This window comes from Euleptes europaea, chromosome 7 (assembly GCF_029931775.1).
Source record: "Euleptes europaea isolate rEulEur1 chromosome 7, rEulEur1.hap1, whole genome shotgun sequence".
In the NCBI taxonomy this organism is placed as follows: Eukaryota; Metazoa; Chordata; class Lepidosauria; order Squamata; family Sphaerodactylidae; genus Euleptes; species Euleptes europaea.
This window is the reverse complement of record NC_079318.1, coordinates 79208006-79225269: the sequence shown is the minus strand read 5'-3', so window position 1 is coordinate 79225269 and position 17264 is coordinate 79208006. Positions and strand designations below refer to the sequence as shown.

The 17264-nt window shown below is 50.0% G+C and overlaps 1 protein-coding gene across 3 annotated transcripts; it reads right to left on the bottom strand.

Moving 5' to 3' along the window:
- Positions 1 to 317: 317 nt before the first annotated feature.
- Positions 318 to 14531, bottom strand: KAT5 (lysine acetyltransferase 5). Of its 3 annotated transcripts, XM_056853011.1 has the most exons (14): positions 14421 to 14528; positions 14260 to 14326; positions 12470 to 12538; positions 11446 to 11582; positions 10941 to 11120; positions 9662 to 9742; positions 8721 to 8795; positions 8364 to 8612; positions 4953 to 5042; positions 4082 to 4222; positions 2029 to 2122; positions 1244 to 1403; positions 961 to 1042; positions 318 to 557 (listed from the first exon to the last, which is right to left on the bottom strand). In XM_056853011.1, the coding sequence occupies exons 1-14, from the start codon at positions 14430 to 14432 to the stop codon at positions 423 to 425; spliced, it is 1572 nt and encodes a 523-aa protein (XP_056708989.1). In that variant the 5' UTR covers positions 14433 to 14528; the 3' UTR covers positions 318 to 422. The 3 variants fall into 3 exon arrangements, with proteins under 3 accessions (XP_056708989.1, XP_056708991.1, XP_056708990.1); XM_056853013.1 differs by having other exon boundaries at positions 8364 to 8795; positions 14421 to 14531; XM_056853012.1 differs by lacking the exon at positions 10941 to 11120.
- Between the last annotated feature and the right edge of the window lie 2733 nt (positions 14532 to 17264).

Below are 17264 nucleotides of genomic sequence, written 5' to 3'. Positions count from 1 at the left end.
ACCTGGGAGCTGCAGCATAATTCTGTCTGAAAAAAATGGTGGCGGCCGCAGTAGCTTCTTCACGACAGCCCCACGGCTAAGAATTGTCCCTCCTGAAGCAGGAGCCAACGTTCAACCACTGGCACTTCGTCGGAAAATCTCAGTTCCATCAAGTAACAGCATGGGAAGGGCGGAATGGGGTGAGAAGGATTCACTGTTCTGTGCTTTCAGGATTTCTGTACAAAGACGGAGATATACAGTCTTATATACAAATGGGCAGGCCAGAGCAGTAGGATCTGGTCAGCACTGCCTGTGGGTTCAGGGCTGGCAGAAAAAATGTCTTTGAAGGAGTGTCCGAACATTCTGCCCCGACCCTTGCTGTCCTGGTGTGGGAGGGTCTGCCAACGGCCACTCTTCACTTTGAGTGGTCTCAGCTTCCACTCTCACCACTTTCCCCTCTTGCTCCAGTCTTTGGGGGTGAAGTGCAGACACTTGGAGTCGATTCGCAGGATCCGCTTCAACATGGCGCGCTCGTGCCCGTCCACGATGTCCTCTGAAAGTGTTAGGATATACTGGCCCTAGAAGGGGAGACCACCGAAAAAAAGAACTAGATTTCTGCTCTGCTGAGCACGTCAGAGAACCCCACCACCACCACACACACACACAAAGCAGGGCCCTAAAACAGGCACACGGAGAGGATTCTGAACCAGAAAGCCACAGCAATGGACTGAGGGGCTGTGGCTCAGTGGTAGAGCATCTGCTTGGCATGCAGAAGGTCTCAGGCTCAATCCCTGGCAACTCCAGTTAAAGGGACTTAGGTAAGTAGGTGATGTGAAAGACCTCTGCCTGAGACCCTGGAGAACCGCTGCTGGTCTGAGCAGACAGTACTGACTTTGATGGATGAAGGGTCTCATGCAGTAGAAGGCAGATTCATGTGACAGAGCTGAGGTTTTGTGTAATGGTCAATCTAGCGGCCAGTACCTTGTAGTAGTTGATGAGGTTGAGGTATTGCAATGTAGAGATGACATCTTCCTTCTTGATGCTTGTGATTTCACTGATTTCGCTGGAAAGAGGAAGTGGGGCTTGAACACTGAGAAGCCAATGTTACCATCACAGCATGCACTGGGGAGGGATGGGACATGCTGGGCATTTTCTGGTAACCCTTCAGGTCCTAGAAGTAGGGCTTCCCACCCCCCCACCCCTTTGTACTGTAGGACTGAGACTGCCATAGCCCTTCCCCAGTACTTTCCTTCTGGGCACTCACTTGATCGTGATCTGTGGACGCTCCCCGTTCTCTGATTTAAGATTCATGAGGATTTCAAGAATGGTCTGGGACCAGTAGCTGCGGTAAGACAAGAGCCCCAGGTCCGACAGGGGCTTTTCTGGTGTGCCCGTCTTCCCTTCCACCTTGGATAACTCGTAGCCTTGGTGGGGGGGAGAGGAAAGTGATTCCATTTGAGTGGAATTACTATGAAATTCAGTGAGAAAGTAAGGGGGATCGTACATAATGGGGGGAATGGTTCTATCTATAAATCTCAAACCTTGAGAGTTTAAAATGAAGGGCAGAAGCCCTCTAACCAGATACAGCTTGATACAAATGAGCAGTCAGTGGTCATAAAATAATGAAAATACATCATGGAGAGACATGGTTCTTGGACAGCAGGGAAAACGGAAAAATAACGGAGTCAGCAGTTTAGAAGTGTTTCTGAAGACTATGAAACTGAGGATTACTATGGAACAGATACAATCTAAAGAGCTTTTCCTTATAATCAGGTATCCCTTATAAAGAGGATGATGCTGATATGTGGGGCATACTGGGGGTTTTGCTCTGTCCAGTTGCCACTGTCCCCCATCGAGGATCCATGTCTAAAAAGCACTGCCCTCAGCAGTACATGAAACATATTTTTGTATACACTGGGCTGAGAGAAAATGCTAAACCTGTCATCCAACTTAGGCCCAAAGCCAACATAAGTAGGAAAGAGAAAAATGGGGGGTGGGGGTGTTACAAAGGCTTACCAAACTACCTGTGAAAGGAACGGTTCTACTTACTGAATTCGATCAGCAGTTTGCCATAACCTCGTCTCTGGTAGGGGGGCAGAGTCAGGATACAAGCCACATTGTAGTCCTCTGTGGATTCCTTCTCCTACATAGTTAGTGGTGAAATAAGCAGTATGTTACTTTTTTTTTACTGTCGGAGTTGTTCCAGACTCTCCCCAGGACACCTGATCATTAACACAATCCTGATCATTCCACGATCAAGTTACAAAAAACCCATCTCTCTTTGTCCAGCAGCGGCAGTTCAGGTCTGATTGTGACTAAGGGAAGAGTCCATGCAAGGCATCTGTACGCTCAAATCTGATGAAGAATTTACCAGAACCAGGTGTCAAGAAGCTGAGGTCCCTCAGTTTCTTGGGGTTCATGATTTCCTTGGTTCAGACCTGGAGGCCTATGATTTTGTGATATTGTGAACAGTAAAACAGTTTCCTTTTGAAAACTGCTTCTGTGGAGGGCGTAAGGTAAGCCCCAGCTGGTGCTCGTTAAAGCCTTCTCTCTCCCTTCTGGAATGCAAGGCCATGCATTGCCATGGTCATTAATCGGTCAGCCATCATGACGATGTCCAGGTGCGGGGGGTTCTGCAGGCTTCATCACCTGAACATCTCTTAGTGAGTCAGCATTCTGACCAAGCGATTAATGAACAGCTAATTGCTTGCGTTTTCTCAATTGGCCTCTATGAGCTCATGCCACTGAGAAAACGAATATAAGGACAGACCAGTCCTGAGCCTGACTATGCACGCTTTGGGGTACAGCAGGAGAGCTGTGCTGGCGGCATCAGAACCCATTTGATTTTGGCCCTTGAGGGGGAAACTCTGGTCAAGCTGACCTTTTGGAGAAACCTTTGGACAACCTTTTGAAACATTTGAATGCTGGAAGCATCTTTGGAAGTTGGTAACTATAAATCTGATGCAAGAAACCTTTGCCAATCCTTTTGAATCAAAAAGGCTTTTGAATGTATTAGTTAGCTATACTAAATGGTTTATTATTTTATTGCCTATCACTTCATGAAACCTTTTTTTCTTTCCTGTAAACCAGCATAAATCTTATAAATAAATTGTTAGCCTTTAAATCACTGGTTCCCAACCAGGGGTCCGTGGACCCCCAGGGGTCTGCGAGAACTAAATTAAGGTCCGCAAAACAAAGTTATAAACCCATAATAAATTAATATTTTCAATTAAAAGTTCTCCATTATAAATATATATATTAAAATATTATTCTAAGCTTAATGTTTAACTAACAGTTATAATTAAAGTTTATTTTCAAATTCTCAGAATTTTTATTTTGAACCTTGGGGTCCCTGCACTGAACAAAAAAGTCCTAGCGGTCCCTGGTCAAAAAAAGGTTGGGAACCACTGCTTTAAATGGATTGTGTCTTTTGATTTTGGGATTCCAAGCCTAAATTCTAAGTGCCTTGTGTGAGTGTAAAACCACCTACCAAAAACCTAAGACAGTTTTGGGAAGTGTGAACAGTCCTAGCTAGGTCTCACCCTGGCAGGAAAAGTGTCACACTGATTTTGGAGCTTGGCTGTAGTTACCCTGGACTCCTTGCCTGGAGGCTCGCCTTTTGATCCAGGGTTGGTGGCAGCTATCCATTAATCTTGCGGTTGAAGCCCTGAGTTTAATGTTTTGTCTCTTTGGGAAACTTTTGACCAACCAAAGCAGCCCAACTGGTGGAGGCTGGTTGGAGCACTTTGACACCAGGGCCCCAGCTTTCCAAGCTGTTATCAGCTACAAGAAACAACTTGAGGAAAAAACGGCAATGTCTGGTGAAATATCTGCAAAGATATGGACTAAACTAGGCGGAAGGGGATCTAGTGTGCCGAGTCATGCCCCATGACTAATGAACCTTTCTGCAACAGCCTCCCCCCATATACTTACTGCTTTCTTCCCCTGCCCCACCCCGTTTTGTTTTTATCATTAATGCTACCTAGACTTTTACTCCTGCTTCTCCCCTGCAGAGAAGGAACAGGGAAACTGGGAAGAATGGCAGTTCTTAAAATCACACAGCAGCAGGCCCCCATGGTCCGACACGGCCGCCCAATGTCACCTTGGAGAAATAGCCGACGATGTGGAAGCCCTTGCTGTCATACTCCGTCATGACGTAGAAGAGAAAGGGGTCCGTGTCATAGTAGAGGGTCTTGTGGTCCAGGAAGCATTTTGCGAGCAGGCAGAGATTCTGAGAATAGCTCTGCAAGAAGGGGAGAGGGGGAAGAGCCGTGAAAAAAAAGCAACCATCCCCGTGGAAGGGATGCTCAGGATCCATTCCTGGCGGCAAGAAGCTGGGCTAATCCTAAGGTAAAGGTCCCCTGTGCAAGCACTGGGTCATTCCTGACCCATGGGGTGAAGTCACATCCTGACATTTACTAGGCAGACTTTGTTTTACGGGGTGGTTTGCCAGTGCCTTCCCCAGTCATTTCCCCTTTACCCCCAGCAAGCTAGGTACTCATTTTACCGACCTCGGAAGGATGGAAGGCTGAGTCAACCTTGAGCTGGCTACCTGGGCTAATCCTAGGCAGCTTCAAATTCAAGAGTAGGCGTTGCCTCAGCTTTCCACAGTGCTTAAGAATCCAAGGCAGGCTCATAGGGGTCTATGTATTTTTTTCCCATTTCTGACAAATGGATTTCTCAATACACAACAAGTAGAAACTCCACAAAACTGGAGATGGGGGGGTGGAATCCTCTATAGATCAGAAGTTTGACTGCCAGTGGCCTGGAAAGCAGAACAAGCTCCACATTGACAGGGAGTTCGGAGTATGAGAAGGGACTGGGTAAACACCAGCCTCATATTGGACACCAGGGTGCTTGAGTGTCTAGAAACAAGCATTGCTTCTACTGCCACCAGCCTCCGTCATTTCCCCTCCACCTTATACCATGGAATCCCAACCTCTCAATTCTACCCCAACCCTTTCCACGCTTACCTTGTTCTTCCGCCCATCGATCTCAAAGAAGGAGATGGTCCCCTTGCGGTAGATCTCATTCCCGGGCGGATGCCTCAGGTCGCATTTTGTCTGCAAACAAGAGTATTGCAAGCTGAGTGGTCCTGAAAGGGGCCTCTGGCCACGTAATCTTCCAAAATTGGTATCTTATTTCTTGGCTCAACTGGGAGAGGCAATTTGCCATACTGGAGGGCAACAGAGAAGTTTCCTGCTAGCTCAATCGGCTGTAGAGACTTCCAGTGGAACATCACCTGGCTCACTTGCTGAAGTCAATTTGCTTTCTGTGTTGTGCCTACTTTCCAACTGCAGCAAACTGCAGTCCAGATGGGCCTTCTGGCCCTTGTGATTCTAAGAACCAGCTCCAGTGGGGGGGGGGGGAGTTCTCTTTCTCAGCAACAGAAAGACATCAAAGAACAAAAAGGCAAAAGCAGCAGACTGTGGACACAGTCACCCAAAGGGCCCACAGCCCAGCTGGGATCCCAGACCCAGTTTAAGAACCAAGAAAAGTGATGCTGGGTCAGACCAAGGCCCATCAAGTCCATCAGTCTGTTCACACAGTGGCCAACCAGGTGCATCTAGGAAGCCCACAAACAAGATGACTGCAGCAGCAGAATCCTGCCTGTGTTCCACAGTACCTAATATAATAGACATGCCCCTCTGATCCCAGAGAGAATAGGTAGGCATCATGACTAGTATCCATTGATAGCCCTGTCTGTCCTCCATGAACATGTCTACTCCCCTCTTAAAGCCTTCCAAGTAGGCAGCCATCACCACATCCTAGGGCAGGGAGTTCCACAATTTAACTATGCATTGTGTGAAGAAATACTTCCTTGTTATCAGTTTTGAAATCTCTCACCCTCCAGCTTCAACAAATGACCCCACGCTCTAGGACCGTGTTGGCGAACCTACGGCACGTGTGCCCCACTTGGCACGCGGAGCCCTCTGTGGGCACACAGCCGCCCACCTGGGCGGCCGTGGCTTTGAACTGCAACGGTTCAAAGCCCCCCCCCCTTTCCTGGACTCCCCGGCTTTGAACCACTCCATTCACGTGTCCCGGGCTCAGACGGAGCTGCCCTCTTCCTGGGCGGCTGGGAGGCGGAAGCGCCGGCCTGCTGAGGGCAGCCTGTCGCCCAGGCCGGGAGAGCCCCGCGCGCAAGGGCCGCAGCCTGGGCGGCCGGTGGAGATGAACCTGCCATGGCTGCCCTCAAGACGTCAGGGCAGCAAGCGGCTGAGGAGGGGGGCGGCGGGGCCCTGGACCGCTCCCTCCAGCACATACTGCAGGCCATTGTGGAGGAGCGGCACCGCCTCGCCCTGGGGCTCCCTTTCCCTGTGGCGGGCTGGCTGGCTGCAGCGGGGTACTTTGGGCGGCTGGACCAGGGAGTGCGGCCACCACACTTGACGGGTCGGGAGGGGGCTTAGAAGATGGGAAGGGGCCGGCGGAAAGGCCGGCGGAGGGGAGGGGCTGTGGCTCGGGGGCAAATCCTCCGTTTGGCATGCAGAAGGTCCCAGGTTCAATCCCCGGCATCTCCAGTTAAAAGGGACCAGGCAAGGAGGTGAGGTGAAAGACCCCTGCCTGAGACCCTGGAGAGCCGCTGCCGGTCTGAGTAGAAAATACTGACTTTGATGGACCGACGGTCTGGTTCAGTATAAAGCAGCTTCATGTGTCCGTGCTGCCTGCCCCTCCTTTCCTGGACTCCGGGGGTCCCCCTGCTTCCTGCTTCCCGCGGGCCTGGGCGCTCACACCGCTGCCTGCAGGCTCCGGCCGCCCAGCTGGCTTGCGAGCCTCGGCCCCCTCCTGCAGCGCCAATGCAAGGCAAGAGCCAAGCAAGCCTGCCTGGGACTCTAGGAAGGGTGCGGCCAAGGGACAAACAGCTGCCGAGCGCGTTGCTGCAGCACTCCCCGGGCTAGGCGTACAAACCGGGCCAGCGGAGAGCGGGGCCTGTGGGGCACCCCCCACCCCGTGCTTCTGCATTTTGCACGCGGGGGCGCAGCGGGGGCTTTTGCAAGGGCTCCGCCTAAGGAGGCAGCAACACGCGGCAGGGAAAAGCTGGGCGGCGGGGGCTGGACCGGTTCAAAGCCCCCCCTTTCCTGGGCGGCTGGGGCTTTGGTTCAAAGCCCCCCCCTTTCCTGGACTCTGGGCTGCGGGGTCTTGGTGTTGGCACTTTGGGATAAATAAGTGGGTTTTGGGTTGCAGTTTGGGCACTCGGTGTCTAAAAGGTTCGCCATCACTGCTCTAGGATTATGAAAGGGAGAAAAGCTTCTCCCTGTCCACTCTCTCCATACTATGCATAGTTTCATAGACCTCGATCACGCCTCCCCGTAACTGCTTTTTTTCCAAGCTGAACAGCCCTAAGTCCTTTAACTGCTCCTCATAGGGCAGTCGCTCTAGCCCCCTGATCATTTTGGTTGCTCTTTTTTTTAGGTGTGGTGACCAGAACTGTACACAATATTCTAGGTATTGTCTCACCATAGATTTGTACAAGGGCAATATGATAGCAGCAGTTTTATTCCCTATTCCTTGTCTAATTATGGCCAGCATGGAATTTGCCTTTTTCACAGCAGCAGGGTTGAAAGGGGGCTGCAATTCTCTCCATTTACAAGATCAGGTTGTGCAGAGGGGCAGCTTTAAGTAAACGCAAGAATAGCCAAGCACCTGATCACCATAGAACTCAGGAAGAAAACTGCCATGTTTTCCACAACAAATACTCCTTTGGATGTTTAAACTACAAGGAAACAAGTTAAAGCAGAGATCACCACCGATCCTTCCTTTTGTCCCGTCCCCCACCCCACCACTGGAAGGCATCTTTCCCAGATGCCTGGGACCCCTTCTCAGTGGGATCAGATGAGAGGATATGCTCACTGATCCAAGTATGCCAATTTTGGAACACCACTGATTATTATCTGTCCTTCCTTCATAGTTAATTAACTTTTATCTGTGTTCTTTAGAATATACTATCACTGTCATAAATAAAAGGTGTTTAAACACAAGATGATGTCCCTAAGTCTTCTTGCTTGTTACTGGAAAGACTGTTCGGTGGCCAATATGCAGGCGGCAGGGGAGAGAGTGTTATCATTCTGCTGGAGAGGCAGGAATCTATTTTCCCCCCTGCCCCGGGCCAAGCTGAAGTATCAGCTATCCCAAATTGGCGGAGTTATTTCAGGATAACTGTTCACATAAACAATATCTTGGAGAAAATTGTCAGTACTGTGAGAAAGACAAACTTTCTCGGTGTCGGCTTGGGGGAGGGGGAGCCATGACAGTCCGGTTGGTCAGCATTGGCCACGCAGATGCGACCTAGCAAGAAATAAACGTTCCATACATTTCTCTTCCTTCCTCCTCTGTCCCGCCGCCCCATGTACAGCCCATGGGAGGACGGAGAGAGCTGTACATACCAGGTGCCTTTGGAGACATTTGAGACTCTTGACATACTTAAGGCAGAACTCGCAGAGGTAGAGGACAGGGAGGGTGGTGAGTTCCTGTGGGTACGGTGAGAAGTACCAGGGCTTCAAGCGGTGTCGACCAAGTTCTATGCACTCAATGTTTTTCATGCGTGTGATGATGTCGTCGTGGCTGCGATCCGACACCAAGCTGCCCGTCATGCGCGGGGCTGAGGGAATGCCGTCCGAGCTGTCCTGTGAGTCCTGCTCACAAGTGGGGAAATATTCTTCACAACTGGAAAAGAGCTGCTTTCTTCCAGCCCGGGACACCCGGCAAAGCAGGTGGGCGGAGTCACAAGCCCCAGCACTCACCTCGTCCGTGCCGAGGCAATTGGACTTCCTCTTCCTGCCGGGCTGGGCAGCCACTGCTCGCCGGGCAGAACCGTTCTGGGAAACAGAGGGCCAAGGAAGGCGTCAGATGCAGAAAAACCACTTCAGAGGGGTCTCAGCTGGAAGCTCTCCCACTGCCTTTTCCCTGCTCATACAGAATTCAAGTTAGAAGGGATCTCTAAGACTACATGATGCTTTCTTTGTGCCAAGGGGGATGGCCCCACTCCATCCTGCAGCTTGGTAACCATGAACACATGAAGCTGCCTTATACTGAATCAGACCCTTGGTCCATCAAAATCAGTACCAGACTGGCAGCAGCTCTCCAGGGTCTCAGGCAGGGGTCTTTCACATCACCTACCTGCCTAGTCCCTTTAACTGGAGATGCCGGGGATAGAACCTGGGACCTTCTGCATGCCAAGCAGAGGCTCTACCACTGAGCCACAGCCCCTCCCCTCCCTCATCCATGTCCACATGCACTACAAATGTGGGAGCAGGTCAGTCCTAGAAGGGGACTAAGTGAGCAACTAGCTCCAGATGACTCACACAAGCAAGTGAAGAGGCCAGATATAGAAAAAAGCCCCCCCCCCTTTCTAGGGCCCTAATTAATCTGACCCGAGAAACTCTCTCCTGCCCCCAAACAAGGCCATCAGGAAGACCCTGACCATGAACAAAGCCCATGTCAAGAAATGGGCATACCGTTACAGTCTATATCACCTCTGCCCACCCCAACACAGTCCCACACAAAAGGATTTTGCCTGTACTTGCTTTTATGAACATTACGCTACATCTGTGGTCTCATGCTGCAGTTGCAATCCCCATTCCTCCGTGCTCTTGACAGGCCCTCACCCATGGACATAATTCCTTACCCAGGCTAAAATATACTGCCAAGCACTGGCTTCTATGGAGCACATGTGGCAGCTTACCTGGGGGAACACGGATGCCTGTGTAGTCTCTGTCGGAGCAGGGATGGGGGTTGCTGGAGAAACCACCTCCACCTTCCGCTTCTGGAAGAGACCAAAGTAAAACGGGTTCTTTTGCGCTGCCCGTCCCCCTCCCCAATGTCCCCTCCTCCCTCATCTCACCCCCCCCCATCCTAGGACACAATCCCACTTCCAATATATCCAAGAGGTCAAGGCAATGTCAACTAGTGGCAAGACATGGTCCCTGCTGTGTTTGGCCATGCAGGGACCCCACCCCCACCAACCACCAAAATACAGAAGGCTGGAAACAAGCAGTGTCATACAAGGGGACAGATTTATATAGTCCCCTCCTCTCCTGGAAACTGAGGCTCCATTTATACAACCTCTTGCTAAGCACCTTGAAAGGGAACTGGGGCTGCATTTTTGTCCCACTTTGTATGCAGCTTTCTCTGATGCTGGGGACTGCTTAAACAAGGATGCAGTGGCTCTTCACAATGCAGGGCTAGGGAATATTGATTCAAGTTCATGTAGGAAGCTGGAGTCCAGAGAAAGGAGACCAGGGCTGCTAGCAGTGGAACTCAATCCCTCCTTCCAACCCCATGTTGCCTGAAGTCAAGACCCAGCCCCTCTGGGGAAAGGTTGTTGGCCAACATGGCATGTCTACTCTACAAGTGCTGTCTACAACTTGCTTAATGGTCACAGCTCTTAGTCAAGGATTCCTGAGGCCTGCAACTTGGTAAAAAGAATTCAAATAAAGAATTCTTTGCACACCAGAAAACTCCAGTTCCTAAGGATTCCTTGTGGGAAGCCATGGCAGTTAAACTGGTTCCAAACTGGGTGAAATGTGTACGGCATTCAATAAAATGCAGAAAAAACCAATCACCTATGCTGCGCTTTGAGTGGGACTCCAAGGTCCCTGACAGCCTGCAGATCTCGGGTTGCATCCATAGCTCAGTTTGAGCAACACATTATGAGACCAGGCTCTGCTTTAAATAAGAGCACCCATTGAAATGTGCATAGTGCATACCTCACAGGGTTTAGTGGGTTCTGATTTTTTTTGTCTGTTCTACGGGGCAAGCCCTGTGCAGCTACGGTTTGACATGAGAGGAAACAGTGTGCCCTTGAGGTGAAGGCTACGACGCCCCTGGGCTCTCCCCGGAGGCCTCCCTTGCCAGCCCAGACCTAGCCCGACCCCGCCCAGCTGGTGCGGCCTGTTGAGAACGTGCTGGGTAGACAAAGACACAAAAGGAGCGAGCCGGGGCGGCCGAGCGCCGGTTCGTACCGTTGGACGATGGTTTGGCTGGACGCAGGAGCTGGAGGAGAGGGGTTGGTCGGGCGAGCCGGGGACGGCCTCCCTCTCTTTAGGTAGGTTAAAACGGAGGGTTATCTGCACCGGGATGGGCAGAGTTTTACCGCTGGATGGAGTTGCGGCTGGTTGCAGAGACAGATCCAAGGTCTTCCTCTGAGTAGGGAGGAAGACGGGCGTTACCAACACATGGGAAAGGGGCAGCACTGCTACTCTGGGGGAGTGTGCAGGGGTCACCGTCCCCACATGCTGCGGGCAAGGCAGCAAGAGAGAGAGCACAAGGGCCAAGCCCAGAAGAAAACCACCAATGCTTCTGAAGGCCCCATTCTTACTGCATGGAAGTCTCTGTCCTTGGTCCAAAACTGGCCAAGGAGTTGGGGGTAGGGCATGAGCACTCTCTTCCCCAGGTCTGTACCAACAACCCACCCGTCCATCCTTTCGAAGCATCCCGCCCTCCCCCTGAACCCATATCTCATCATACCACATCACGTTCTGGAGAGCTGGGTCGGGATCCTGGCAGCCCATTCTTGGTGGGGGTCTTGGCTTCCTTTTTGGGGAACTGGATCTTCTTCAGGTCCAGCCGATCATGGGTCACCCATTCATCCAGACGTTTGTTAACTGTACAGTTGAGACAATGTCTATCTTTTTTCTGATCTTACAGAAAAGCATGTGCTACCAAGTCAGAAAATCTTTCATGGCCCTATTTTATCAATGGACAACCCACATTATACCAAATCTTCCCTACTGAGCCTCTTTCTCACACACACACAGAGCTAAGCTGTCCACAATGGCGGCTTGTTACCTGATATTGTTCACCATATCTCTTTATAAAAACACACACAGACACAAAAAGAGCAAGGGCCCTTGGGAGGCATCCACAATTTTTTGTTGACCTTAGTAGCCAATAAAAAATGAGCAGTTACCAGGATCATGTTTTGTAGTTGAGGCTTTGTGCATTTGAAGTGTTCAGAGTGCCTCCAAAATGTAGCACAAAGTAAGGGACAATCTCAGTTACCCCCCCCCCCCAGGAGATGCAGCTTGTCTGTCATTTGCTAAACACCAAGATAGTTTGGGGGTGCTTGGAGTGCCTCCAAAGTACAGGGCAACACAGCTGAGCACTGGTTCTCCTCGTCAGCATGGGGCCCCAAGGTAATGAGAATAGCATCTCATCAATGCTCAAGAGATGAGAGGGATGTTTGTCATTGTGAGCACTTTTGCAGACTCCGGACTAGGATGCCAGTTGCCACCGTAAGCTTCAGAGCCTCTGGTGATTTGGCTGGACCATTTCACCATACAGCTCTTACACTGCTCTCAACCACACAACACTCTGTCCCTATAAACAATGCCATGCTAAGCAGTTACACCCTTCTAAATCCACTGACTTTAATGGATTTAGGAAGGTGTAACTGCTTATGATGGCACTCTAAAACTTCACTTTCACAACCTATTCTAGCACAACCTTCTGCAACCTTATCTCTTTTAGACTATCCCAGTTGTCTACTCACAATCAATGTAGTGAACGTAGAAAAGTTTCCGGCCACTGATGTCCTTGACACTAAGGATTTCAGCCAGTGCTGTTAAAGGGAGAGGGAAAAAGTTATGTTAGAGGAAGCTGAAAGAGGGCTCAATATTGCCAGGGATGGGGGAAGCCAGGGTTCTTGCTTACAAAAAACAGGGGAAGTATCTTACAGTTATTGAGGAAGCATTCTACTGATAATCCAGGAATGGGGCTATTGTAGACACCATGGTGAATCATGCACAGTGGTGCACTCAGATTTTTTTTTTTTTGAGACAGGGTCAAAGCCCTGCTCAGCCATGTGGCTCAGTGTGTGAGCCATCTAAAATGAGAATGTTAAAAACCAGCTTGCTTGGATTAGCCTCAACAGACATAAGTTTATATCCTAGCCATAGTGCAGGATAGCAGAGGATTTGAATGTTTCACTCTACTGTATCTCTTTGGACTAGAAAGGATAAGTTACAATGCTTTAAATAGGCCCCAGCTCTGATTTGTATTGCTACTGGCCTTCCTCCCAGAAGTATCACACTTGTTAGTGGCAGCTTTGGAACTCAGCTCCAACACAAATTCACATACACTGTGAATTTCTGTGATTCGCCCCAACACAGACCTATCTCAAGAGGCCTGTGGACTCCCCACCATCCTAGCCAAAGTTCCTTGGAAACAGCTTTGAACAGACCTGATGGGAAGGAAGTCGGATATACATACTTAAACCGATACTCTAGAAACAAGACCTATGGAAACATTTAAGGTGTTGGAACATCTTTTTTATGATGAAGGACTAAGATGTTTGGGGTCTCTAGTTTAGAAAAGGGTGAGGGGCATGATAGAGGTGTCTGAAATTATGCATGAGATTTTAAGACCGTAAACCTCTTAATACCAGCACTACAAGGTAACCACAAAGGAACACTTTGCCAGCTGATTAGCTGCTCTGTGAAACAGGATGAGTAACTAGATCAGTGGTTCCCAAACTTTTCGGACCACCGCCCCCTTGGTTCCATAAACTCAACCCCAGCACCTCCTATCCTATAAAAAGCATTATTCAAAATAGAGGTTTGCATGACTCACTAAAGAAGATAATAACAATAAAATTTCAAAACAGTAACAATTAATTACACATCTATTCAAAATCAAATTAAAACTTTTTAGTTGAAATTTATGCCACAAAACTGATGACCTTGATCCAGTGGCACCAGCTCTTCAAAGTCTGGGGGAAAATTCTGATAGTTTCCACCAAATTTGCCAGCATGGTTGCCATAGCTTGATCTATTGTAAATTAGTGAACAACACAGTTGAAGTGGCCCACCTCTAGCGCCCCCTTGCTGCCCTCTTGCCTCATAGTGCCCCCCTAGGTAATCCCACTGCCCCCAGAGGGTGGTACTGCCCACTTTGGGAACCACTGAACTAGATGGACCACTGGTCTATCCACTTGGGCACCTCTTGTGTTCTCTCATCCATTGGCTGAACAGTGGCTACGAGAATGAGGCTTGGTCCAGTAGTTCCCCGTTTCAAATTTCACTTCTGCACATGTCACTCATGAGGCCACCTTAACCTAGATTCGCCCTATCGCTCTGCATCTTAGCTTCTCATCTGTAACACGGAAACGACAATGCTGTTCTAGATTATTGGACTGTTGCAAGGACTACTGAGATAACGCAAGGGGCGACACGAGTCACTGAAAGTGCCGAAATATAAAGGAAACCCGGCGAGTCACAATAGCCCCGCCCCTCCACGCTTGGCCCCGCCCATTCTCCGGGCTTGGCCCCACCCCTCACTCACGCCACTCGTCCTCATTGTCTTGGTTACGGCGCAGCACAGGGAGACGACAGCCTTCAGTTACTTCCTCCTGCAAGGGAGACAGAGAAAAGCGTGGAGATGGCGGTAGGGCATCCTCCGACAGGCCCCCGACCCCCCCAACCCTTTCGTCGCTCCCCACTCACCACCTCCGCCATCTTGGCCCCTCGCCGTTGGTCACGGCCTTCTCTTCCGGCGTCTACATGAATCTCTTCCAAGACAACGAGAGCCACTTCCGGTGTCAGCCTAAGGGGAACTAAGACTTAAAAAAAAAAAAGAAGCGTCCTCTCTCGACGGCGGAAGCCAAACGTTTGTCACGTGACGGGGGAAAACCAACGTGAGCGTCACACGGCGGCGGCGCTCATACTGTCACGTGACCCTCCCAACTCAAATAACCCGGATGTTGGCCCTTTTTGTTGTTTTCTTAACATGCGTTCTCTGTTTGTGATTGGTTACTAATACATTAAAATATAGATCCGCTCTCCTTCACCTACTGAGGTTTTAGCTGCCAAAGACACCGCAGAAGGAAGGTAACAAAGCAAATCTCAGGTAGAGTTTAGGCCTGATTTTCTGAACATAACTTCCAACTCCCATGTGTGTGAGGAGACTATCAGAACATAGTTAATAACTTATGCTCTGTACATCACATGCACAGACTCTCACCTTCATTATTTTGTCTGAACATGCTAAAGACAGCCAGCGTGCTATACTGGTTAGAGTACCCGGCTATGGTCTTGGAATCCCGGTTTGCATTCCCACTCTGCTGTGAAAGCCTGCCTGGTGATCTTGGGCCAATCACGCATTCTTAGCTCCCCTAACCTACCTCACAGGGTTGATATGAGCATTCAATAGAAGAAAGGGGAACTAGGGGAGAAAGTTGGGATGTAAACAAAGGATATAAAATAAAAAAACACCATCTATATTAATGCCAAGTAAAGTTACATTAGTAACATAAATAGATATAGAAAATGTTTGTAATTAATTTCTTAAAGCCCCCCATTAAATTAGGCATCTCATTCTACTGATTGCATTGACTTGCATTGTGTAATCTGCCTTGAGTCTCAATGGGAAAGGCAGACTATAAATAACATATATAAATAAATGTAAATCAAAATACTCAATACAGTGCCTTATTTGGGGTGTCCAAAGGGCGTCATATGTATAAGTAATCTTCACGACAACCATGGAAGGAATCTCAGTATTGCTGTAGCTTGCAGTGTGAAGCTGAAATAACGCAGTCTCCCTGGGAGATGCTAAAGGCAGAGGTGACTCCAACTGGGCCAGGTACTTCAGTAGCTCAGTGCAGTCCTTTAGACACCCTTTGAATCCAAATACTAACCGGGGCTGACCCTACTTAACTTCTGAGATCTGATGAGATCAGGCTAGCCTGGGGATATCCAGATCAGGGCATACTGTACAATGCTATACCAGTGGTATTTTAGATATTGATATACTATTTCCTTTATTTATTAGTAGCAGTACCAGACACAGACTGGGGGTGGGGGGAAAGGGGCTACTGACCATATACTCTTCTTTGAAAAATCACTGGAAGACAAACAGATTTTCCTGAAGAAACCTCTTGGGCAAAACATGCAGGGAATTTTTATGAGTAATATTTTTTTAAAAAAAAATCTATTTATTAGCAGCAGTTCCAGACACAGATTGGGAAGTTAAGGTTTCTTTTTCTCCACTTTGGAATGCCCGCTCTGTTAAGGAAAATCGCCCGGCGACTGGGCCAGCCACACGCTCTCGGCCCAGCCTACCTCACAGGGCTGTTGTGAGGACAAATCGGAGGAGAGGAAAACGAGAACGGGTCCCCCTCCGGGGAGAAAGCCGGAGTATACACGAAGCAAACGACAACTTCCATACTGAAGCCCCGGGGGCAGCTTAGATGGGTGGGTTCTACAATGAAGCACTCGCACGTACGGCCCTCGGGTTCTTCCCGTGACGTTTTCGGCCGTTTCCCGAACCGGGGGGCGGGGCGGATTTGCATAAGGGGCGGAGACAAGAGAGGCGGAATGCTCCAGGAAGACCGCGCGTCCTCAGAAGGGGCGGGGGGAGAGTCCTGGTCACGTGGGGCGGGGTGGGGCGCCGCAGCGCGCACCGAGAGTTTTGCCGCGGGACGGGCGCGTCTCTGGTCGGCCGTTCCTGTTGCCGGAAGGGGGAGGGGTTCCCCGGCTGGGCCCCGATCCTCGCACCGACTCCCCCTCCCCTTTCGGAACTTCCTCCTTCCTGTCATGGGGGACCGTTTGGCCCCGGCCTCCTTCTCCTCTCCGACCATGGAAGGTGAGCGGCGGCCTCCCCTCCCCTCCCCTCCCCTCCGGCGATCCGTGACAGCTCGCCTTTCTTCCTCCTTGCCGGGTCCCGCTTGGGCTTCTTTCCCCGAAGTTGTTGAAACCTGCTTTTGAAGTTCTGTGGGGTTGAGGGGGGTCAGCGATGGTAGCTGGGCGTGGTAGTGAGGTGTTTGGGGGCGTTGCTGTGGGCAGAGGCCGGACTGAGTTGTAGATCCGAGTTGGGAGGAAGTGACCATAGGTGGGGGCTCTCGACCCCCACCCCCCTCTTTCGGTTAACCCCACCTTGAAAAGTTTGTTTCTTCGGAATTCGCCTTGGAAAATGCCCTTGCAATTGTAGACTTCCCCATCTCAGCTGCGCGCCTTTCCCCCTCCTTGAAGTTTGGTGTACGCTGTAGTGCACCTGCAGCAACTGCTTTTGATACCTGCACTAGCTGTGGAAATAATAATAAAGAAGAGAGTGTTCTGGAGCATGGGTAGAGTGCTTCTCTCTCACCACTGTGGATGCTTCTGACTTGCTTAGAGGAGAGAAGGAAGGATCATAGGATCTGGCTACCAGCTAGAGTTCAGTGCTGTTTGTTGTCTTGGGGGAGGGAGAGTTGGCCATTAAATGTAAGATTAACGCAAAAGGTCCCTCTCTTATTGCACTTTTCAAGATTGGCCATTCGTATGATTGACAGGGAGGCTTGCATGAAGTGT